The sequence below is a fragment of the Puma concolor genome, chromosome E2 (genome assembly GCF_028749965.1).
Source record: "Puma concolor isolate L17-30 chromosome E2, mPumCon1.1.hap2, whole genome shotgun sequence".
NCBI classification, from domain to species: Eukaryota; Metazoa; Chordata; class Mammalia; order Carnivora; family Felidae; genus Puma; species Puma concolor.
Window position 1 is genome coordinate 45,727,481 of NC_141681.1, and position 25,239 is coordinate 45,752,719.

The 25,239-nt window shown below is 38.2% G+C and overlaps 1 protein-coding gene across 4 annotated transcripts in view; it reads left to right on the plus strand.

The window, feature by feature from the left end:
* Positions 1 to 6,341: 6,341 nt before the first annotated feature.
* The window catches only part of LOC147573563 (uncharacterized), a 71,900-nt gene continuing 53,002 nt past the window's right edge, over positions 6,342 to 25,239 (plus strand). Inside the window, exons 1-4 of one of the 4 annotated variants that reach the window (XM_086691028.1) lie at positions 6,342 to 6,827; positions 21,390 to 21,460; positions 24,133 to 24,259; positions 24,546 to 24,644. In XM_086691028.1, coding sequence (XP_086547154.1) covers positions 21,452 to 21,460; positions 24,133 to 24,259; positions 24,546 to 24,644 — 235 coding nt within the window. In that variant the 5' untranslated portion in view covers positions 6,342 to 6,827; positions 21,390 to 21,451. Of the gene's footprint in view, positions 6,828 to 6,890; positions 7,047 to 21,389; positions 21,461 to 24,132; positions 24,260 to 24,545; positions 24,645 to 25,239 lie in introns of those variants that run through there. The other 3 variants (XM_086691029.1, XM_086691030.1, XM_086691031.1) reach the window with 3 other exon arrangements.

The following is a 25,239-nucleotide window of genomic DNA, read 5'->3' on the forward strand; positions in this document are numbered from 1 at the left end:
AATTAAAAACTTTTGTGCAAAAAAGGATACTATAAACAGGGTGAAAAGGTACTCTACAGAATGGGAGAAAATATTTGTGAATTATGTATCTGATCAAAATGTATAAAGAACTATAATTCAATACAATAAAACAAACAACTCAATTAAAAAATGAGTACACAAAAGGATGCTTAACATTATTAGTCATCAAAGAAATGCAAACCGAAACTACAATGAGACACCCTTCACACCCATTAGGATGGCTGTTATCTAAAGAAAAAAACCCAGAATATAACAAGAGTCGGTGAGGATATGGAGAAATTGGAATCCTTGCGCACTGCCAGAAGGAATATAAAATGATGCAGCCATTGAGGAGAACAGTATGGCAGTTCCTCAAAAAATTAAACACTTAGTTACCATACGATCCAGTATTTCCACTTCTAGGTATACACACAAAAGAACTGAAAGCAGGGTTTCAAAAACTTATCTGTACAGCCATGTTCACTGAAGCATTATTCCCAATAACCAAAAATGAAAACAACTCAAATGTCCTTCAACAGACAAGTGGATAAACAAAATGTGATATGAACGTACAATGAAATATTATTCAGCCTTCAAAATGAATGAAATTCTGATACAGACTACAAGAATGAACCATTAAAATATTATATGCCAAGTTAAATAATCCAGACACAAAAAAATAATGGTTTCATTTACATGAGCAGAACCTATAGTCAAATTCATAGAGACAGAAAGTAGCAGAGTGGTTACAAGGGGATGAAGGGAAGGTAGATGGCTGATTATTGTTTAATGGGTAGAGTTTAAGTTTAGGGTGATGAAAGATTTCTGGGGATGGATAGTGGTGATGCTAATACAATAATGTGAATGTACTAATGCCACTGAACTGTACATTTAAAAATGGTTGATGGGAATGCAAGCTGGCGCAGCCATTCTGGAAAACAGCATGGAGGTTCCTCAAAAAACTAAAAATAGAACTACCCTACGACCCAGCAACTGCACTACTAGGCATTTATCCACAGGATACAGGTGTGCTGTTTCGAAGGGACACATGCACCCCAATGTTTATAGCAGCACTATCAACAATAGCCAAAGTATGGAAAGAGCCCAAATGTCCATCGATGGATGAATGGATAAAGAAGATGTGGTATATACATATATATAATGGAGTATTACTTGGCAATCAAAAAGAATGAAATCTTGCCATTTGCAACTACATGCATGGAACTGGAGGGTATTATGCTAAATGAAATGAGTCAGTCAGAGAAAGACAAAAATCACATGACTTCACTTTAAGAGACAAAACAGATGAACATAAGAGAAGGGAAACAAAAATAATATAAAAACAGGGAAGGGGACAAAACAGAAGAGACTCATAAATATGGAGAACAAAGTGAGGGTTACTGGAGGGGTTGGGGGGAGGGGAGATGGGCTAAATGGGTAAGGAGCATTAAGGAATCTACTCCTGAAATCATTGTTTCACTATATGCTAACTAATTTGGATGTAAATTTTAAAAAATAAAAAATAAAATTTAAAAAAATTAAAAAAATAAAAATGGTTGAAATGGTAAATTTCAAAAAAAAAAAAGATAGTCCTAGAATGGAAACAAATTTGATGCTCATGAGCCAGTAAATATTGCCAAAGCTATGATATGGATATGGTTGCTGAAAAACAAAACAAAACAAAACAAAACAAAGTACACATAAGAGGAGATGGTCAATGACAGAATCCTAACTTTAAAAAGGCAAGTGGAAAGGGGTACCTAGGTGGTTAAGCGTCAGTTAAGCGTCAGACTTTGGCTCAGGTCACAATCTCCCAGTTTGTGAGTTTGAGCTCCACAGGGGGCTCAGTGCTGACAGCTGAGCCTGGAACCTGCTTCAGATTCTGTGTCTCCTCTCTCTGCCCTCTGCTGCTCAAGGTCTGTCTCTTTCTCTCGCAAACGTTAAAAAAATTTTTTTTTCATATAAAAAAATAAAAAAGACAAGTGGAAAAACAATTCATGGATGTTTTTGTTGCTGTTATTTGTTTTAGTGATCAGAGGATTAGAATTAGAAAAATGAAAGAGTGGTCTCAAGGAAGCCAAGGAAATTGTCAAGAATGCAGTTGTGATGTTTTTGGAAAGAATGTGAAGAAGTCAACTCTTCTTTCTCATGTAAAGGTGACAATAAATGAAAGCTTATGTATAGAGTATGTCCCAGGGCACCTGGGTGGCTCAGGTGGTTGAATGTCTGTCTCTTGATTTTGGCTCGGGTCATGATCACATGGTTCATGGAATTGAGCCCTGCATCAGGCTCTGTGCGTACAGTGTGGTGCCTGCTTGGGATTCTCTCTCTCCCTTTTTCTCTCTGCCCCTCCCCTGCTCACGAGCACGCTCTCTCTCAAAATAAATAAACATTTTTTTAAGTAAATAAAAAATAGAGTATGTCCCAGTGAAAAATTACTCCTTTCTTTGTCGCTACCCACCCTCTTGCCACCAATGGCTGCCACAGAAATCACTTTTACTAGTTTCTTTTGCAAATTTCAGTTCTTCATGCAAACACAAATATTTATTCATATGCACTCCTCCCCTTTGTTATACAAAAAGTAGAATATTATAACATAAGGTTCTGCATCTTCTTTTTGTTTTTATTTAATATATTTCGGAGGCTTTTTGTATCAGGCCATAGACGTGTTCTCAGTTTTCTCTCCAATTACATAGTGTTGCACTATGTTCAATGGCTTATTTATGGCTAATTATCAATATTTTGCATTGTGAAGACTGTTATATGTATAATATTGGATATACATCATCATAACTGTAGGATAAAATCCCAGAGGGGATTGCTCAGTGAAAGTTAAGTGCAATTGAAATTTTGAAAGATGTTGCCAAATTGTCTTTCAAAAAGTTTGTAACAATCTGCAGTCCCTCTAACAATAAAGGTTTTCATCTTTGGGGAACTTTTGCCATTCTAGTCCGTAAGAATAAATATCTCCATATATGTCTAATGGAATTTATCTGATTGTGAATGAGATTGGGCATATTTTCACATATTTGAGAACATGGGACTGTGTTCTATGTTTTGTTTGTTAATCTCTTTTCCATTCTTATTGGGTTGTTAGTCTTTCTTTAAATCTTTTTTTTTTTTTTTTTTTTGGTGCTCCTTATACATTAGGGAGCTTAGTCATTTGTTTGTAACACAAAATGCAAATATGTTTCCAGTTTGTCACTTTAACTTTTTTTTTTCATGTAGTAGGGATGATTAATCTTCTACGTTTTGATTTTTAGTTTTTGAAGTTTAGAAAGGCTTTCCCTCCTCCATGGTTATAAAGTAATTCACTCAAGTTTTCAGTCTTTGTAATTTAAGTTTTTTGTTTCAATTTTAAATTTTGACCCATTTGGAATTAATTCTGGATTCAGTACATGGCATAATCCATCCTCTTCTTTCTAGAAAGTCTATCAAATTGTCCCTATTACCTTTATTGAAAAGTCCATCTTTTTCCCAACTGATTTGAGATGCCCCATTCACCATACACTAGAATCCTTCATTTAGTTCTATTTTTGGATTCTCTATTTTGTTCCACTGGTCTGTCCATTCAGATGACAATCCCGTATTATTTAAATTTTGAAGTTTTAGCATATATTTTGTTATAAGACTAGTCCCATATGCCCCACACTGCTTTTTTTCTTCCAATTAGACTGTCTGTTCTTGCCTTTGTTTTTACATTTGAACTTTTTTTTTTAATGTTATTTTTGAGAGAGAGAGAGAGAGAGAGAGTACAAGTGGTATAGGGCAGAGAGAGAGAGAGAGAGAGGAGACACAGAGTCCAAAGCAGGCTCCAGGCTCTGAATTATCTGTCCGCATAGAGACTGATGTGGGGCTGAAACCCACGAACGTTGAAATCATGACCTGAGCTGAAGTCAGACGCTTAACCAATGAGCCACCCAGGCACCCTGACCTTTATTTTTTAAATACTTATTTAAGTAATCTCTACACCCAACACGGGGCTCAAACTAATGACCCTGAGATCAAGAGTTACAGGGGCGCCTGGGTGGCGCAGTCGGTTGAGCCTCCGACTTCAGCCAGGTCACGATCTTGCGGTCCGTGAGTTTGAGCCCCGCGTCAGGCTCTGGGCTGATGGCTCAGAGCCTGGAGCCTGTTTCCGATTCTGTGTCTCCCTCTCTCTCTGCCCCTCCCCGTTCATGCTCTGTCTCTCTCTGTCCCAAAAATAAATAAACGTTGAAAAAAAAAATTAAAAAAAAAAAAAAAGAGTTACATGCTCTTCCAAATGAGCCAGTCAGGTGCCCCTCCATTTGAACTTTAAAATAACCCCTACCTATCTAGAGAAAGATATTATTTTCAATGGGATCATGTTAAATTCATAAATTAATTTAAATGACATTTTTTATAATAAAGGATTTCTATTCAAGAATATGGTATAATTTTTCATTTAAGTCTTTTTTTGTGTATCCTCATAGAGTTTTAAACTTTTTCTTAAATAGGATTTATTTTTTGCTAAGATTATCCTGAAGAATTTTATCCTATTCTAAGTTTTTGTTTGTATATATAAAACTTACAGGAATTTTAGACCCAACTACCTTACATTCTCCTTTTTATTTAAAATTATGTTGGGTGCCTGGCTGGTTTAGTCAGTGGACTATACAACTCTTGATCTCTGGGTTGTGAGTTTGTGCCCATGTTGGGTGTAGATTACTTAAAAATAAAATGTTTACAGGCGCCTGGGTGTCTCAGTTGGTTAAGCACCTGACTCTTGATTTCACCTCAGGTCATGCTCTCATGGTTAGTAAGATCCAGTCCGGCAGGGGGCTCTGCGCTGACAGCACTTAGCCTGTTTGGGATTCTCTCTCTCCCTTCCCCACTGTTTCTCTCAAAACTATAAACAAACAAACAAACAAACAAATATTTAAAAGACAAAACAAAATAATGTTAAAAGTAACTGTAGTAACATACCTGGATAAAGCATCTTTGCAATTAGGAACAATCTATTTTTACACCTAATAAAATCCACCTGGTCTGAGGGTAAGCAGAGGGAGTTACTAAATTAGTTTGTCTGAGTAGGCTCCTTAAGGAACTATAAACTTATATTCCTTGATCTCTCTAAGCCAAGTTTTTCTCTTCATAAAATGGGAATGACACTAATTTACTTCTCTGCTATTGCAATGGTCCACACTACCTTCATGCTTTATTTCTTAGCCCAGGATTTCACAAATCAGCTCCTTTAGACCTACATCCCATCACAAGGACATTAAAAGAACACAGAAGACTGAACTGCTATGTCTCCAAGGTTTGTACTTTAAGTAGAGCAAGCAGTTCATTTAAAAAACAAAAACAACAGGGACGCCTGGGTGGCTAAGTAGCTTAAGGGTCCACTTCAGCTCAGGTCATGAACTCCCCGTCCATGGGTTTGCGCCCCAAGCAGTCTTCTGTGCTGACAGCTCAGAGCCTGGAGCTTGCTTCGGATTCTAGGTTTATGTCTCTCTTTCTGCCCCTCCCCCAATGAATAAACGTTAAAAAAAAAATTAAAAATAAATAAACAAAAAAAAAGTCCTTTTCAAATACTTTCTCTTTTAAGAGAACAAATGCTAATTTTATTTCAATTCCATAACAATGCTACTGGTTTTACCCAAAAGTCAGGCTTTAAGTCACTTATCAGCTCAATTATGTAAACTTTCTCCCACCAAAATACTTAAAAAAACAGGGGTGCCTGAGTGGTTCAGTCGGTTGAGCGTACGAATTCGGCTCAGGTCATGAGTTCGAGCCCCGCGTAGGACCCCGTGCTGACCGTTCGGAGCCTGGAGCCTGTTTCAGATTCTGTCTCCTTCTCTCTCTGCCCCTCCCCCGCTCATGCTCTGTCTCTCTCTCTCTCTCTGTCAAAAATAAATAAACATTAAAAAATATTTTAAAGAAAAACACATTCTAGGAAAATCTATCCTTGTTACTGTTTTATTATTGTGGCTCAGAGATATCTCCAAGATACAATCCCAGTCATACAATGATATTTATTTAAATTACCAATTACACACCCAGACACAAACTCCTGAGTACGGTTTCTCCCTCTCCCCACGACCCCCCAACACCTTAAATCACACACGCCTGGAATCCCATTACTTGCTTCCCGCAAAGGCTGACTCACCACCCCATCACTCTCCTCAGGCCCTGACTTTCACACACAAATCAATAGCACAGAATAATACCAGCCCCCTTTGCAACGTCGCAAACCCCTCCCTTTTGGCGTTTCCAAACCCGTTTCACGTTTAGCAATTCCTCCCCTTGGACCTCTCCAATCCCGTTGCAGGTTTCCAGTCTCCTCCCTTTTGGTCACCCTAGCTTTAAGTCTCAGAAGCTCAGATCCCACAACTCGTTTGCACAGAGGAGCCCCACGCCAAACTCCCGCCTGAACAAAGGCCGAAAAAGCGACCAAAGAAGTCTGCGCACTCCTTGGGCGCAATGACCCTCCCAAGAAGTCTCTGGGGTGTAGCCAGGCGCGAGCAGTGAAGAATCAAGACGAATTTCAAAGGGTCCATCCAACGCTCTCCCTGCTCCGAACTACATTTCCCAGAAGGCTCAATGGTGCGAATTATCTTACCTAAACCAAACTAGCCCTCCTCTTCCTGAGTCCGTACAACTCCTGAGGATAGGAGGGTGGGCCGGAGAAGGAACCCCATTTCAAACACGTCAGAGTAGCTTTTGGAAGCCACTGCCTAAGGCCGTGCCAGCCTTTGTGAGGCCTCCGGTGCGCGGTTCCATGAGGGGGCGCAATCCTTTAAGCAGGGCCTCAGCTAACCCCTGACAGAAATTCTGGCGACCGGGAGCCATCTTGCCTGCCACAGGTAAGTTTCTGACTACATTTCCCAGAGGACTCCTCGGCATCGTTGTGATTCTCGCGTGAATTCAGCCTCCAAGTCACGCGCTGGCGGTACTCTCAGGTCTGCACCCACAACTGTTGCAGCGCTGTGGAGGGTACCGCTGTTTTGGAAGCTTGGAAGGCCTGGGGTGAGGCTCCCTAGGAGAGGGCGGGGCCGGAGGCTCGGCTCTGTACGGCGGAGGAGGTAAGATTGAAGTTGTGTGATTGTGTCTGGCTGGTAGTATGTAGTGAATGACCGTGTGGTTGTGACTAGCTGTTTCTGTGGTGTGTGCTTCCAGTGATTACCCGTGTGCAGCACGGTCTGGGAGCTCGTGACTGTTCTGGTGTGATTGGATGTGACTCGGTGGTGTTTGTGTGTGTGAGAGAGAAAGGGAGAGAGTGAGTGAGTGATTGGGACCACGTGCGGCATTGTGTGTGAAGGTGTGGGGAGCTTGTGACTCGGTAGATGTAATAATAGTGTTTGTTCCCGTTAGGGCGTGTGATTGTGCGACTCTGTGACTGTGTGCTGCAGAGTACAGTTGGGGGTACTTGTGAATTCTATGTGGTTTTATCTGTGGATAGTGTGATTGTGACTGTGCGACCATCTGCGGGCGTGTGGTGCCTGTGTCAGTGCGGTTGTGACTGAATGTCCTCTTGGTAAATGTGTGGTTGTGCTTATGTGACCGTTGAGGCCCAGGGTGTTGGCCCTGTTGCTTTGGTTATGGGTTACCGCTAGCTGTCTGTCCCCGTGGTGGTCGTGTGATTATGTTTTGGGTGACTGGATAAATATATGAGGTTTTTTCACTTAGGTTGTATACCTACATATTATACTATGGTTTTCCCTCGTTTTAAAACTTTTGCAAATGCTATCATATGGTCTTTTGTCTTTTATTTTGCTTATTTGTACAACTATGTTTTAGACAATTGTCATATTAAATATAGTAGTGGTTCGTTTGTTTTCTTTGCATTACATCCTTTGAAATATACCCTTGTTATTCATCCCTTCAATTAATGATGGGTGTTTGAATTGTTTCTAGTTTCCGACTTTATACACAGCGCTGCCACAGCATTCTTTTACAGCGGATACATGTGCATGAGTTTCTCTACCTGACAGTGGAATTGCTGGCTCATATGATATCCTACACTTTACTCAGTAGTACCAAAATAATTACCTAAGTGGGTGTGCACATTTATGCTTGCACAGCAATATTTGAAACTTCTCATTGCTCCATGTTTCTACCAAAACATGATTCTCAAAGTTTTAAAAAACATCTTTAGGAGATAGAGCATAAAGTGCACAAATCCTAAGTATACAGCTGTAACACAATTTCCTAAAGCAACATAAAGAACATGGCCAGCACCCCAGAAGGTTCCCTCATGCCCCTTCCCAGTTATTTCTCCCACAATCACTGTTCAGAAGTCTATCGCCATTAATTTTACCCATTCTTGAACTTCACATATGAATGGAATTGTATAGCATGTGCTCTTTTATGCCTGGCTTCTTCCACATTATGTCTGAGATTCGTCCAAGTTGTCCACTGTAGTTGTACTTAGTTGTCATTACATGGGGATGTATTGCAATGTATTAATTGCTTACACTGTTGATGGACATTTGATAGTTTACATTTTTTGGCTGTTACAGATTGTATTGCTGCTATGAACATTCTCTGTTTTTGGTGAACATGTAAATGCTTTTCTCTTGGCTAAATATTTAGGAGTGGAATTGCTAGATAATATGGTGGGCATTTGTTTAATAGATTCTACCAATTTCTCATGTGGTTGTACCAATCCATCCAGCAACGTATGAGAGTTGCTCCACATTGGCTCTGTTGAGATTGCCAGTCTTTTAATTATTCTGGTGGTTATGTAGTGGAATTTCATCGCAGTTTTTTTTTTTTTTTTTAAGGTTATTTATTTTGAGAGCAAGAAAGCACAAGTAGGGGAGGGGCAGAGAGAGAGGAGAAAGTGAGAATTCCAAGCAGGCTCTTTGCTGAGGGCACAGAGCCCCCACGCGGGGCTCAAACTCACGAGCTGTGAGATCATGACCTGAACCGAAGTTGGTTGCTTAACCACCCAGGCACTCCTCATCACAGTTTTAATTTGTTTCCCTGATGGGTAATGATGTTCAGCATCTTTTCACAGGTTTATTGGCTATTTGGATATTCTGTGTGTGTGTGTGTGTGTGTGTGTGTGTGTGTGTGTGTGTGTGTGTGTGTGTGTGTGTGTGTGTGTTTCCAAAGGTTTTTTTTTTTTTAATTTTTTTAATTTATTTTTTGTTTTTAAATCCTTGTTTATTTTTGAGAGAGAGCATGAGCTGGAAAGAGGCAGAAAGATGAGACAGAATATCCAAAGCAGGCTCTGCACTGACAGCAGTAAGCCAGATTTGGGGCTCTAACTCAGAAACCACACCATCATGACCTGAGCTGAAGTTGGATGCTTACTGACTAAGCCACCCAGGTGCCCCTTGTATATCCTGTTTTTTTGTTTTTTGTTTTTTTAATTTACATCCAAATTAGTTAGCATACAGTGAAACAATGATTTCAGGAGTAGATTCCTTAATGCCCCTTACCCATTTAGCCCATCCCTCCTCCAGTAACCCTCTGTTTGTTCTCCATATTTATGAGTCTCTTCTGTTTTGTCCCCCTCCCTGTTTTTATATTTTGTTTCCCTTCCCTTATGTTCATCTGTTTTGTCTCTTAAAGTCCTCATATGAGTGAAGTCATGTGATTTTTGTCTTTCTCTGACTAATTTCACTTACCATAATACCCTCCAGTTCCATCCATTTAGTTGCAAATGGCAAGATTTCATTCTTTTTGATTGCTGAGTAATACTCCATTGTATATATATACCACATCTTCTTTATCCATTCATCCATCGATGGACATTTGGGCTCTTTCCATGTGCATGTGTCCCTTCAAAACAGCACACCTGTATCCCATGGATAAATACCTACTAGTGCAATTGCTGGGTCGTAGGGTATTTCTTTTTTATTTTATTTTATTTTATTTTATTTTATTTTATTTTATTTTATTTTATTTTATTTTATTTTATTTTTTTCAATATATGAAATTTTTTGTCAAATTGGTTTCCATACAACACCCAGTGCTCATCCCAAAAGGTGCCCTCCTCAATACCCATCACCCACCCTCCCCTCCCTTCCACCCCCCATCAACCCTCAGTTTGTTCTCAGTTTTGTGTTTTTTTTTTTTAATTTTTTTTTTCAACGTTTATTTATTTTGGGGACAGAGAGAGACAGAGCATGAACGGGGGAGGGGCAGAGAGAGAGGGAGACACAGAATCAGAAACAGGCTCCAGACTCTGAGCCATCAGCCCAGAGCCCGACGCGGGGCTTGAACTCACGGACCGCGAGATCGTGACCTGGCTGAAGTCGGACGCTTAACCGACTGCGCCACCCAGGCGCCCTGTTCTCAGTTTTTAAGAGTCTCTTATGCTTTGGCTCTCTCCCACTCTAACCTCTTTTTTTTTTTTTTTTTTTTTGTTTTCTTTCCCCTCCTCCATGGGTTTCTGTTGAGTTTCTCAGGATCCACATAAGAGTGAAAACATATGGTATCTGTCTTTCTCTGTATGGCTTATTTCACTTAGCATCACACTCTCCAGTTCCATCCACGTTGCTACAAAGGGCCATATTTCGTTCTTTCTCATTGCCATGTAGTACTCCATTGTGTATATAAACCACAATTTCTTTATCCATTCATCAGTTGATGGACATTTAGGCTCTTTCCATAATTTGGCCATTGTTGAGAGTGCTGCTATAAACATTGGGGTACAAGTGCCCCTAGGCATCAGTACTCCTGTATCCCTTGGGTAAATTCCTAGCAGTGCTATTGCTGGGTCATAGGGTAGGTCTATTTTTAATTTTCTGAGGAACCTCCACACTGCTTTCCAGAGTGGCTGCACCAAGGGTCGTAGGGTATTTCTATGTTTAACTTTTTGAGGAACTTCCATACTGTTTTCCAGAGTGGCTGCACCAGCTTGCATTCCCACTGGCAGTGCGAAAGAGATAGATCCTCTTTCTCCACATCCTCACCAACATCTGTTTTTGCCTGAGTTGTTAATGTGAGCCATTCTGACAGGTGTAAGATGGTATCTCATTGTGGTTCTGATTTGTATTTCCCTGATGATGAGTGATGTTGAGCATTTTTTCATGTGTCGGTTGGCCATCTGGATGTCTTCTTTGGAGAAGTGTCTATTCATGTCTTTTGCCCATTTCTTCACTGGATTATTTGTGTTTTGGGTGTTGAGTTTGATAAGTTCGTTATAGATTTTGGATACTAACCCTTTATCTGATACGTCATTTGCAAATATCTTCTCCCATTCTGTCGGTTACCTTTTAGTTTTGCTGATTGTTTCCTTCGCTGTGCAGAAGCTTTTTATTTTGATGAGGTCCCAGTAGTTCTTTTTGCTTTTGTTTCCCTTGCCTCTGGAGACGTGTTGAGTAAGAAGTTGCTGCGGGCAAGATCAAAGAGGTTTTGCCTGCTTTCTCCTTGAGGAATTTGATGGCTTCCTGTCTTACATTTAGGTCTTTCATCCATTTTGAGTTTATTTTTGTGTATGGTGTAAGAAAGTGGTCCAGGTTCATTCTTTGGCATGTCGCTGTCCAGTTTTCCCAGCACCACTTGCTGAAGAGACTGTCTTTATTCCATTGGATATTCTTTCCTGCTTTGTCAAAGATTAGTTGGCCATATGTCTGTAGGTCCATTTCTGGGTTCTCTATTCAGTTCCATTGAGCTGAGTGTCTGTTCTTGTGCCAGTACCATACTGTCTTGATGATTACAGCTTTGTAATACAGTTTGAAGTCCGGGATTGTGATGCCTCCTGCTTTGGCTTTCTTTTTCAAGATTGCTTTGGCTATTTGGGACCTTTTCTGTTTCTATACAAATTTTAGGATTGTTTGTTCTAGCTCTGTGAAGAATGCTGGTGTTATTTTGATAGGGATTGCATTGAATATGTAGATTGCTGTGGGTAGTATTGACATTTTAACAATGTTTGTTCTTCCTATCCAGGAGCATGGAATCTTTTTCCATTTTTTTATGTCTTCTTCAATTTCTGTCATAAGCTTTCTATAGTTTTCAGCGTATAGATTTTTCACCTCTTTGGTTAGATTTATTCCTAGGTATTTTATGGTTTTTGGTGCAACTGTAAATGGGATCAATTCCTTGATTTCTGTTTCTTTTGCTTCATTGTTGGTGTATAAGAATGCAACTGATTTCTGTATATTGATTTTTATATCCTGCAACTTTGCTCACTTCATGAATCAGTTCTAGCAGTTTTTTGGTGGAACCTTTAGGGTTTTCCATATACAGTGTCATGCCATCTGCAAAGAGTGAAAGTTTGACCTCCTCCTGGCCGATTTGGATGCCTTTTATTTATTTGTATTGTCCGATTGCAGAGGCTAAGACTTCCAATACTATGTTGAATAACTGGCGAGAGTGGACATCCCTGTCTTGTTACTGACCTTAGGAGGAAAGCTCTCAGTTTTTCCCCAATGAGGGTGGTATCAGTGTTGGGTCTTTCATATATGGCTTTTATGACCTCGAAGTATGATCCTTCTATCCCTACTTTCTTGAGGGTTTTTATCAAGAAAGAATACTGTAGTTTGTCAAATGCTTTCTCTGCACCTATTGAGAGGATCATATGGTTCTTGTCCTTTCTTTTATTGATGTGATGAATCACGTTAATTGTTTTGCGGATATTGAACCAGCCCTGCATCCCAGGTATAAATCCCACTTGGTCACGGTGAATAATTTGTTTAATGTATTGTTGGATTCGGTTGGCTAATATCTTTTGCATCCATGTTCATCAGGGAAATTGGTCTGTAGTTCTCCTTTTTAGTGGGATCTCTGTCTAGTTTGGGAATCAAGGTAATGCTGACTTCATAGAATGAGTTTGGAAGTTTTCCTTCCATTTCTGTTTTTTGGAACAGCTTCAAGAGAATAGGTGTTATCTCTTCCATAAATGTTTGGTAGAATTCCCCTGGAAAGCCATCTGGCCCTGGACTCTTGTTTCTTGGGAGGTTTTTTATTACTAATTTGATTTCTTTACTGGTTATGGGTCTGTTCAAATTTTCTATTTCTTCCTGTTTCAGGTTTTTTTTTTCAGAGTTTATAGCATTTGGGTTTTATTTTATTTATTATTTTTTAATATGAAATTTGTGAAATTGGTTTGCATGGAACACCCAGTGCTCATCCTAACAGGTGCCCTCCTCAATGCCCATCACCCACTTTCCCCTCCCTCCCACCCCCCATCAACCCTCAGTTTATTCTCAGTTTTTAAGAGTCTCTTATGGTTTGCCTCCCTCTCTTCCTGTTTCAGTTTTGGTAGTATATGTGTTTCTAGGAATTTGTCCATTTCTTCCAGTTTGCCCATTTTATTGGCATATAATTGCTCATAGTATTCTCTTATTATTGTTTTTATTTCTGCTATGTTGGTTGTGATCGCTCCTCTTTCGTTCTTGATTTCATTTTTGGGGGTCCTTTCCTTTTTCTTTTTGGTCAAACTGCCTAGTGGTTTATCAATTTTGTTAATTCTTTCAAAGAATCAGCTTCTGGTTTCATTGATCTGTTCTGCTTTTTTGGTTTTGATAGCATTAATTTCTGCCCTAATCTTTATTATTTCGTGTCTTCTGCTGGTTTTGGGTTTTATTTCCTGTTCTTTTTCCAGCTCTTTAAGGCATAAGGTTAGGTTGTATATCTGGGATCTTTCTACCTTCTTTAGGAAGGCCTAGATTGCTATATACTTTCCTCTTATGACTGCCTTTGCTGCGTCCCAGAAGTTATCCTGTTTTTTAAAGTGTCGAATGTTCAGGTCTTTTCACTCACTGCCCTTAAAAATTTTTTGTCTTCATTTAAAGACAACTTTTTATTTTCATATTGTAAATGTAGTTTAAAGAATTCCTATATATTCTTTTTTAAAGTTTATTATTATTTTTTAATTTTTTTAATGCTTATTTATTTTTGAGAGAGAGAGCGAGCACGCGCGAGTCTGGGAGGGACAGAGGGTGAGGAAGATTCAGAATCTGAAGCAGGCTCCAGGCTGTCAGTTGTCAGCACAGAGCCAGATGTAGGGCTTGAACCCACAAATCATGAGATCATGACCTGAGCCAAAGTCCTATGCTTAACTGACTGAGCCACCCAGGCATCCCCTTAAGTGTATTATTTATTTTGAGAGAGAGTGTGCAAGTGGGGGAGGGGCAGAGAGCGATGGAGAGAAAGAAAGAATCCCAAGCAGGCTTCACACAGTCAGCATGGAGCCCAGTGTGGGGCTTAAACCCACGAACTGCAAGATCATGACCTGAGCTGAAGTTGGACGCTTAACTGCCTGAGCCACCCAGGCTCCCCGAATTCCTATGTATTCTTCACTCAGGTGCCCATGGTACAATGATGAAAATCAGGAAATTTACACAGAAATAAGATTTTTGACTAATTTACAAACCTTACTTAAATTTTGCTAATTGTCCTGTCAGTGCCCTTTTCTGTTCCAGGACCCAATATAAAATACTTCACTGATTTAGTTGTCTTGTCTCTTCCCATCAGACATAGTTCTTTAGTTCTTTTCATCTTTCATGACCTTGATACTTCTGAAGGGTACTGGCCAGTTTTCTTGTAGAATGTCTTTCAATTTGGATTTGTCTGCTTTTTCCTCATGGTTAAATTTAGACTATGCATTTTTGGCTAAAAGATCACAGAAATCTTTTATATGATCACATATCTTTTATATGACAATGTGTCATATAATGATACCAGTATATCTCATTACTGGTAATGTTAACTATGATCACTTGGTTGAGATGGTATCTGCCAGGTTTCTTCCTTGTAAAACTATTTTCTCTTTTTAGTTAATAAGTATCTTGTGGGGAGATGCTTTAGAGACTATGCAAAACTACTGTTCTCATGGGGGTGCCTGGCTGGTTCAGTCATAAGACCATGTGACTCTGGATCTCAGGGTCATGTGTTTGAGCCCCATGTTAGGGGTAGAGATTACTTAAATAAATAAACTTAAAAAAAAATACTGTTCTCATCATACTTTCACCCATTGATAATTCTTGTCTGTAACAACTATTACTGTGGTGTGTGCCTAGTGGTGGTTTTCTCTTTCCATCATTCCTTGTATATTTATTAAATTCTGTAAAAAGCTGTCCATTATTCCTCATGTGTTTATTCAATTACTTGTTTATTAACTAGTGGATACTTATTTTGTTCTATGAGTTGTAATCCATTATTATTGTTATATAATTTGTTGCTCAAATTGTCCCAGATTTGGCCATTAGGAACTCCAAATTAGCTCCTGTGTCCTTTCAACATGGCATCATTTTTGAGTACTTTCTTATGCCTATGTATATGTCTTCTCCCATTTTCCTAGCAGGTTTTTAGCCCTTTGTTTTTTTATGATTAGTGCTTTTTTCATATCTGGAAAAGAAATCTTTATATTTCCAAGTTCCTGCAGATATTCTATGTTTTCTTATAGATTTAGCATTCATATTTAAGTCTGTTGTCCATCTTGAATTAGTTTTTGTGTATGGTATTTATTGAAAACACCATCTTTGCACATCTGAAATGCTAGAGGCTTTTATCATAAATCAGGTGATATATACTGTCATCCTCTTTCTGGACTGTAATTCTGTTTTATTTTATTTTATTTTATTTTATTTTATTTTTTTATCAATGCCACTCTTGAAATCTATAGTATTAGTTCTCCAACCTTGTTTCTTTTCTTTTTTTTTTTTTTTTAAATTTTTTTTTCAACGTTTTTATTTATTTTTGGGACAGAGAGAGACAGAGCATGAACGGGGGAGGGGCAGAGAGAGAGGGAGACACAGAATCAGAAACAGGCTCCAGGCTCCGAACCGTCAGCCCAGAGCCTGACGCGGGGCTCGAACTCACGGACCGCGAGATCGTGACCTGGCTGAAGTCGGACGCTTAACCGACTGCGCCACCCAGGCGCCCCTCTTTTCTTTTTTAAGATTGTCTTGGCTGTTGTAAGTCCCTTGGATGTCAGAATCAACTTGTTAATTCTCACCAAAAATAAAAAATCCTTGCTGGGGTTTTGTTTGTGAATCTATATGTTAATTTGGGGAGAATTGACATCCTATCAATATTGAATCTTCCAATTAATAAATATAGTATATGTCTACATTTGTTAAGGTCTTTAATTTCTCTCAATGATTTGTTGTAGTTTTCAATGCACATCTTTTATTGTATTTGTGCCTGGGTATTTGACATTGTCAGTGGTATTTAATTTTTTTTTTCCAGTTGTTTATTGCTAGAAGTACATTTTTTTTTTTTTTTTGTATATTGTCCTTGTATCTAGCATCTACAGAACACCTACTGTAAATGCTATTTATCAAGTCGGAAGTTCTCATTCGTTAAGATTTTTACATTAATGGGGGCTGAATTTAGCAATTGCATTTTCTGTGTCTTTCGAGAGGATATTTTTTTTACTATTATTATCAATGTGGTAAATTATCTTAAGTTTCATACCTTGAACCAACCTATCATTCCTGAAATAAATCTTACTTGCCCATAGAGTATTAAACTTTTTAACAATTTCACTGGGTTAGATCTGCTAATGAACTTCTGCATGTATGTTCATGAGAAATATTGGCCCATAATTTTCATTTTATGTCTTTGTTTTGATATCAGTCTTATATTAGCCTCATAAAATGAATTAAGAAGAATTCCCTGTGTTTTTCTATTCACTATGTGTAAGATTAAAGGTTTTCCTTAAATTTGGAAGAATTCACTGGTGAAGCTATCTGGGCCTGAACTTTTCTTGATAGGAAGATTTTAAACTGTGGGATCAATTTACCTCTTCAGATGTTTCAGGTTTTTTGTCTGTTTTGTCCATTTTGGCATGTTTTTAAAAGAATTTGTTTCATCTAAGCTTTCAAATTTAAGAGCATGAAGTTATTAGTGTTATTATGTTTTTAATGACTGTGGCATCTATAATGATGTTCACGTTTTCATTCTTGATTTTGTTCATTTGTGTTATCCCTCTCATTTTCATCAGTGGTATTGGTAACATTTTTTCTTCTGGGTACTTTCAAAACTTTTTTCTCGGGTTGTGGTTTTGATTTTTGTTTTCTGTGTTTTCCTTTTTATTTATTATTCTTCAGGTTTGCTGAGCTTGAAACTCTTGTTGAGGCTTTTAATCAGTTAATCAGTTCAGACAATTATTACTCTCCAATCTCTTTTATTCCTCAGACACTCCACTTACATATATGATAAATCTTTGGACTGTGTCCCTTTTGTCTTACACTCACTTCTGTTCTTTCTGTTCTTTTTTTCTACTTCATGTGGATTTTTTGGTTTGTTTTTGACTTGTCTTTCAGTTCATTAATTCTTTTTTCTTTTTAATTTTTTTAATGTTTATTTGTTTTGGAGAGCGGGGGAGGGGGCAGAGAGAGGGATACAGAATATGAAGCAGGCTCCCTGCAGTCAGCGCAAAGCCCGATGTGGGACTTCAACCCACTAACCACGAGATCATGACCTGAGCTGAAGTGCTGAAGTTGGACACTTAACTGACTTAGCCACCCAGGTGCCTCTGAGTTCAGTAATTCTCTTAATTTCCTTCCTTCCTTCCTTCCTTCCTTCCTTCCTTCCTTCCTTCCTTCCTTCCTTCCTTCCTTCCTTCTTTCCTTCTTTCTTTCTTTCTTTCTTTCTTTCTTTCTTTCTTTCTTTCTTTCTTTCTTTCTTTCTTTCTTTCTTCTTAGTTTATTTATTTATTTGGTAATCTCTATATCCAATGTGGGGCTCAAAGTCACGGCCCTGAGATCAAGAATCATGTGTTCTTGTGCCTAAGCCAGCCAGGTGCCCTAATTTCTTAATTTCTTCATTTACTGATGTAGGTTGCCTATTTGGTTCTTTTTTACAGATTTCAGTTCTGTTTAATTTCTTTATCTTACCCATTTCCTTATATTTTGGTTGTTTTTAACATTTTAAAACTATTTTAAAGCTATTTTAAATTGTTTGCCAACTCTAATATCTGTATTGTCCATGGTTCTGTTTTCTGGCTTTATCTCTGAGCATATCTAGCATTTTTAATTTTTTTTTAATTTTTTTTAAATGTTTATTTATTTTTGAGACAGAGGGAGACAGAGCATGAATGGGGGAGGGTCAGAGAGAGAGAGAGACACAGAATCTGAAGCAGGCTCCAGGCTCTGAGCTGTCAGCACAGAGCCCGATGCGGGGCTCGAACTCACGGACCGTGAGATCATGACCTGAGCCGAAGTTGGACGCTTAACCGACTGAGCCACCCAGGCGCCCCTATCTAGCATTTTTTAATTGGATGATACATATTGTGTCAAAAACAACCATGGAGGCCAAGGGCAACCACTACCTACATCTAGCCTTCTCGTTATATCAGAAAAATTAAAGTGCTTTTCAGGTCTCTTTTACTAGCAAATACAATTCTTAGTATACAAGAAATTTTCAGGATAATGTTGGAAATAATTTAAAACATTATGTTTTTATTAAAAGACTGCTTGTTTAGAAGAGTGCAAAATTCTCAAAAATTTTATTTAGTAGATTTCAGAGGGCTGTCTTGTCTGTAGTGGTATCTTTTGGCGGTGCTCCATACCCAACATGTGGTCATTTTGTAAACATACTACAGTCTTGGCCACAGAGATTACTGGTTTTAAAAGGAAGGGTCAGGGGCGCCTAGGTGGCACAGTTGGTTGAGTGTCCAACTCTTGGTTTCAGCTCAGGTCATGATCTCACAGTTGGTGAGTTCGAGCCCCACACTGGGATCTGCGCTGATAGCGTGGAGCCTGCTTGGGATTCTGTCTCTCCTCTCTGTCTCTCCTGCGCTTGTGCGCACGTTCTCTCTCTCTCTCTCTCTCTCTCTCTCTCTCTCTCTCTCAAAAATAAATAAATAGGGGCGCCTGGGTGGCGCAGTCGGTTAAGCGTCCGACTTCAGCCAGGTCACGATCTCGCGGTCCGTGAGTTCGAGCCCCGCGTCGGGCTCTGGGCCGATGGCTCGGAGCCTGGAGCCTGTTTCCGATTCTGTGTCTCCCTCTCTCTCTGCCCCTCCCCCGTTCATGCTCTGTCTCTCTCTGTCCCAAAAATAAATAAAAAACGTTGAAAAAAAATTTTTTTTAAATAAATAAATAAATAAATAAACTTAAAAAAAATAAAAGAAGAAGGAAAGGGCAGATTCCCCAGATGCAAGGATTCAGCTGGAGATGATATACTCTAGGAGCAAAGATGAAGAGGGTTGGGAATGTAACAGACATAATATGGAGCTATTGAAATAAGAATGTTTCCTGACCACGTCACCTGGGTGGCTCAGTCAGTTGAAGGTCCAACTCTTGATTGTGGCTCAGGTCATAATCCCAGGGTTATGGAATTGAGCCCAGTGTTGGACTCCGCTCATGCTGAGTGTGGACCCCACTTAAGATTCTTTCTCCCTCTGCCCCTCTCCCCTGCTTTGTGTGTGTACTCTGTCTCTAAAATTAAAAAAAGGGGGGGGGTTTCCTTGCTCATTTGACTTGGAAGGTGCAGCACTTGAGATTGTCCCTTTAACCAAGGAAAGACCAGTAGGAGAGACCAGAAAAGGGGACTTTAAAGTGAGAAGTATGGGAGAAGGAGTTGTTTCCAAGTCTTTCTGGATTACTGTTGATTCTTTAGTATATAGCACAGTGCCTGGCACATAATAGATTATGTTGGTTGATTTATAAAACAAACTAAGAGCTTAATAAATAGTAATAATAATAAAAATGTTAAAGGAGTGCTTTCAGGTTTTAAAGAAGAGACATTTGTGGATTACCTTGGATTTCATTTCCTGAAATAAATAAATAAATAAATAAATAAATAAATAAATAAATAAATACATACACACACACACACACACACACACACACACACACACACACACACACACCCTTAGTGGAATGCAGTAAGTGCTAGGGGTAGATGTATCCATTAAATAATTGATAACAAGGTTCTTTGTCCTGGGTGGTCACTTTTACATAGTTATTGATAAATTGTTTAATCATCAAGGAGTTTTGTACATAGGGATGTTCACTGCCCTTTATAATGCTCAGTTTATTATATTCCTATATCTAATAAACCAAAAGAACATATTTTATGAAACATTTCAACATCGATCTCAAATTAAGTTACTCCTCTTAAACAATTTAGACATCTATTAGTATTTTAGTATAATGTTTTTTGGGTCATTTTAAACATCTTAAGCACATATCATGTATACAATTATTACAAATTTTATTACTACACTTACAGTTAAAAGCTATTCTAAAGCATCAGTGATATGGATTTAGTCCACTTCTACATTATTTCTATACTTTTTAATTTCTTCCCATTGTTACGCGAATTAATCATCTTCCTAAAGTTTTTGTAATATTGCTGTGTTCGCTTTCCTGGGTTTCAGTTTTCTTAAGATTCATTAATCCCAAAAATCGTCTCAAACTGTGCAAGATTAGAGGATCTGGTTCATCAACCAGTTATTTCTTGGTCAGGACACAGGACTTGATTGTACAAAACAAGATCATTAAAAACTGTTTAGACAAATGTATATCCAAACTAAAATGTATATGATCAACTTTTAGGAGTTATTTGGAATTCGTATAAAGGTAAAATGATATATATGCAAGGATTTTTTTTTAAGTTTATTTTGAGAGAGAGAGAGTGAGTGTGTGTGCACAAGCAGGGGAAGGGCAGAGAGAGAAGGAGGGAGAGAGAGAATCCCAAGCAGGCTCCGCACTATCAGTGCAGAGCCAGACTTGGAGCTGGAACTCACGAGCCATCAAATCATGACCTGAGCCAAAATCAAGAGTCAGACATTAAACTGACTGAGCCACCTAGGCACCTCTATACAAGGATATTTATTACAGCATTGTTTGTAATAGAAGACAAGAAACAGCCCCAAATGGTCATGGGCCGCAGATTGGTTAAATAAAAGTGTATCCATTTAATGAAATACAATGTAGCTAAGGGAATTTCAGCTCTGTGGGTACAAGTTACGTTCCAGTTCAAGATACATTATGTAAAGGGGCGCCTGGGTGGCTCAGTTGGTTAAGCGTTTAGCATCTGCAGGTCATGATCTCATGGTCCGTGAGTTCGTGCCCTGCGTCGGGCTCTGTGCTGACAGCTCAGAGCCTGAATGGAGCCTGCTTCAGATTCTGTGTCTCCTTCTCTTTCTGACCCTACCCCGTTCATGCTCTGTCTCAAAAATAAATAAACGTTAAAAAAAATTTTTAAGATACATTAAGTAAAAATAGAAATGTGTATAACAGTGTATATAATATGCAATCAGTTGTGTAAAAAAATTATATCTTTGTGTGTAGATGTGTATATATGTATACTATATTCTCCAAGCCCATATTAGATTGCTGAAATCTATCCTACTTCAAAGCCTGAGGTCTCTGGAGTAGGGAATAATGAAAGATTTGCCCATTTTTCTCACTATACCCCTTTTTTATTTGTATTTGTGTGGGGTGAACAGAGGGGAATGATCATCTGGGAGCTATGCAGCAAGTGGGATCTTATGTAGCTTCTTTTGCCTTCCCCAGTTCTGCCCTTTTCCAAAAGGATCCCAGAGGAAGACTGATCTTTTTCTGCAAATACCAAAGCCATGGCTCAGGTGAGATGCTGTTTCCTTTTGCTCAAAGAGAGTTATTTTTACCCCTAGTACATGTAAACATTTGCCTTCTTCATCATGATATTTTTGATGTTTAAAAAAAAAAAACAAAAACTTTTTCAGACAGTTTAGTTAAAAGTTGTGCTAAAGTTCTCTTAACCTTGCTCTAAAGAGAAAGATCTTCAATAAGTCATTTCAAAAATTTCTCTCTTGGTGGAGATATTTATAGAAAAAAGAATTGGTTCTATAACCATTGTTGGAAAAAAGAAACAAGGTCTGGTTAAAGATTTTTACACTCTCAAATTACGGGTAACAGTTAAGGGCCAGCCAAGTTGTTGGTTAACAAGTTTCTGTGAAGAGGTCTTAATCAGATTATAAATCCTTCAGAAAATTCTTCTGGATTCCATCAAGAATCCTTGTTTGTTCTCACAAAGAGATTGTTAATTACATAATGTAAAAATGGTCTCATTGAGGCCAGGCTCCAAAAAAAAAGCTTTTACATGGTCCATTCAGGAACCTGACCCTCATTTCTTCATAAAAACCCAGTGTCCTTCCCAGTTCCCTCTTCTTTTAAGCAACGTTTACAAATTCATTTAGTAAGTCCTTCAGATCTTCTGTCTTAGACTTCTGCCAAAAAGAATAGAAATGTATTCCCCATTTGTTAATGAATCTAATTTGCTTGGACAGTGATTTGATGAGATAGAGATAAATAATTAGGGGCACCTCATAGGGAAAAGGCCTGGTCATCACAGACCTAGGGTTTCCAAGAAGAAAATATGTGGAATGGTTTTGATTGATATCATTCTTAGTACATGGAAGATCTCCTGATGTATGAGCCTTTCAGGTTTGGGGGTATGACTCATAGTTAGTACAAAGCTCTGACACCTATATTTTAAAGGGTCATCCATAATAAATAGACTTCAGTAATGCCATTGTGTGAATTTGGATCATTTTCCGTCACCTTCCTATATCTCAGGAACAAAGGGAATTTACTGTTGAGCAATGGGTAGTTATAAGTAAAATTGGGCCAGTATTAGGGATTTAAAAATTACTTTAACATCAATATCTGAAAACAAAAGAAAACTTGTTTTATATCCATGTGATAGAATATTATTCAGTGAAAAAAATATGCTAATGAAAAGAATTTATTAAGGTGCACCTGGCTGGCTTAGAGGAGCTCTTGATCTTGGGGTTGTGAGTTCAAGCCCCATGTTGAGTATGGAGATTGCCTAAATAAATTAAAAAAATTTTTTTTATTCTTAAAAAATAAATTGTTATAACAAGGAATTAACTCTTACTATATAATAGTGTGACATGAGAAAGGATCAGTCTTTAATTTTACGCAAATTTAATTTTCTAAGAAAAAATATTTTTTAAAGTCATTTTACACATTTTGCAAGTAAAGTAGTGCTATTCTAATCTTGCCCCATCACCCACTCCCAAAAGGTGATTGCCCTCAACTGTCTTGAATATGGTTTAATTGCTATCTTTTGGTGAATCAATTTTACTCTCTTGACTTACTACAAAGTGGAAGGGACATTGTATATTCTTGTATTGCACCCTTCATTTTCTCTGATAGTTATTAGTCATATTACAATTTTTTTTGTCAAATCAGTAGTGTACACAATATTATGACTGCAAATATTGCTTACTGATGAGCCAGCTCATAGCTCCATTCTATTACAGCCTTTCATTTTTCCTGCGGTTAATTGCTTTTTCTCCCCCCATTTCCTTCATTGTCCATTTTTTCCATCTGATCAAACACATTAATTCGTTTTGAGTATGGAGACTGCCATCTCCATTCCCTTTTTCACCCTGCTCCCACCTGGTCCTGTTACTTTCTAGACTACTGCATAGTTTTCCCAAGGCTTCCATTTTTGTGGTTTTCCTGAGATTTTCCTTCACTGTTCTCCTGTGTTAATTCACCTATTTCTTGAATACTACGTCTTGTTCTTTTCTGGTTTACTTCCTTCTTTTTGGTGGAGCACATCTTCTGGTACTTTCCTAAGAAATTATGAGGTCCTTTTATGTCTAGAAATGTCTTTTTTCAACCCTCACAACAGAATGATAGTTTAGTTATGGAATGTAGGTGAGAATTTCTTTTCTCTATCAGCATATTGAAGAATTATTCTTACCATTTCTTGTTTTTAGTAGTGTTCTTGAGAACCTCATTGCCTCTCTGATTCTTGATGTCTTTTATATGATCTGCTCTCCTCTGGATGGTTTTAATGTCTTCTCTTTATCCCTTATTCTGAAATTTTACTCTTAGCTACTTGGGAAAAGAAGAGAAAGAAAGAGGCTTACATGTGTTGGTGACTTACTGTATGGCAAGTAGAGAAAAAAAGCTTATATGTACTGAATGGCAAGGATTATGCTAGCCATTTGTATATACTATTTCACTTAATTGGGATGCCCCTCTTAGCTGGATTTTGTACCTTCCTAATTTTGTCTGGGGGAAACAGAATAAACATGGAAACACAAGATTCAGTCCTGCTTATTTGTTTACGGTCCTCCACTTGCGTCCGAAACATCCGGCCCCACTCTATATGCTTGCTATTTTTCACTTCTCCCTTTATTCTTTTCTTCTCTCTTTCCTTCACCAAAAACAAAACAAAAACAAAAATATAAAACATTTCTTTTTATTAATCAAGTCATATACATGGTTGTTGTTCCAGGAGTCAGTGATGTTCAGTGATGTGTCCATAGACTTCTCTCAGGAGGAGTGGGAATGCCTGAATGATGATCAGAAAGATTTATACAGAGATGTGATGTTGGAGAATTACAGCCACCTGGTTTCAATGGGTAAGGACGTCTGTCCATAATCAGATTCTGCAGTCAGAAGCTCTATTTTCTCCCATGTGAAATACCTGCCTTTCAAGTAGGTATTTCTACATCCTGTTCTTAGAAGAATGTTTTTAATATTGTAGTGTTAGAACAAAGAAGCTACACTGAGTTATGGGGGAGTTTCAAGTCCTATGTTGTTTCATAAATCTGATATACCTTTCTTTGACCTTTTCTTAATGAAGGGACTGAATTTGAATACTGGTATATTCTCATCATAAACTTATCTCCTTACTTCTTTTATAAGCAGGACATTCTGTTTCTAAACCAGATGTGATCTCCTTTTTGGAGCAGGGGAAGGAGCCCTGGTTGGTTGACAGAGAACTAACAAGAGACCAGTGGCCAGGTAAGTGAAGCTCGTCAGGTAATTACTCAGTTGGTCATTGGAGAGACTGCACCTTTGAGGTGCTCTCTGGGAATCTCCCCTTAGGCCTATTGTACAAAAGTAAGCCTTTCAGCATGAACTTTCAAATGACCTTACCTTTTCCTCTTACTTAACACACTCTACCTGCTTTTCTTCGCTTATACTTCTTTCCATTTTCTCTTGTAATTGCCCAATTCTAACCAGCCAGTGCCCTCCTCTACGCTTTCTAATGATATTCCTTTCTATCCATATTTTGGATCTAATTTCTTATCACTTTCTCATCCTCTTTTTGTATTTAGTCTTAAAGAAGCATCACTGTCTCCTGACATTTTTTTTTTTTTTTTTTTTTTACATTGCCAAAGGCTTATTTTCTTTAGGGTGTTTTAGATGAAGTAGCTCATACAGTCATTGATTCATTCATACTTAGAACAAACATTTACTGATTTTTGAATGTGTGAGGTACTCTCAGAGGTACTGCAGAGATTAAAAAAGGGAATAAGCAATTTCAGAATTTATAGCTTAATAGGAGTACTAGAATACACCTATATATATAGCTTCTATAAAGTAGAACCATCAT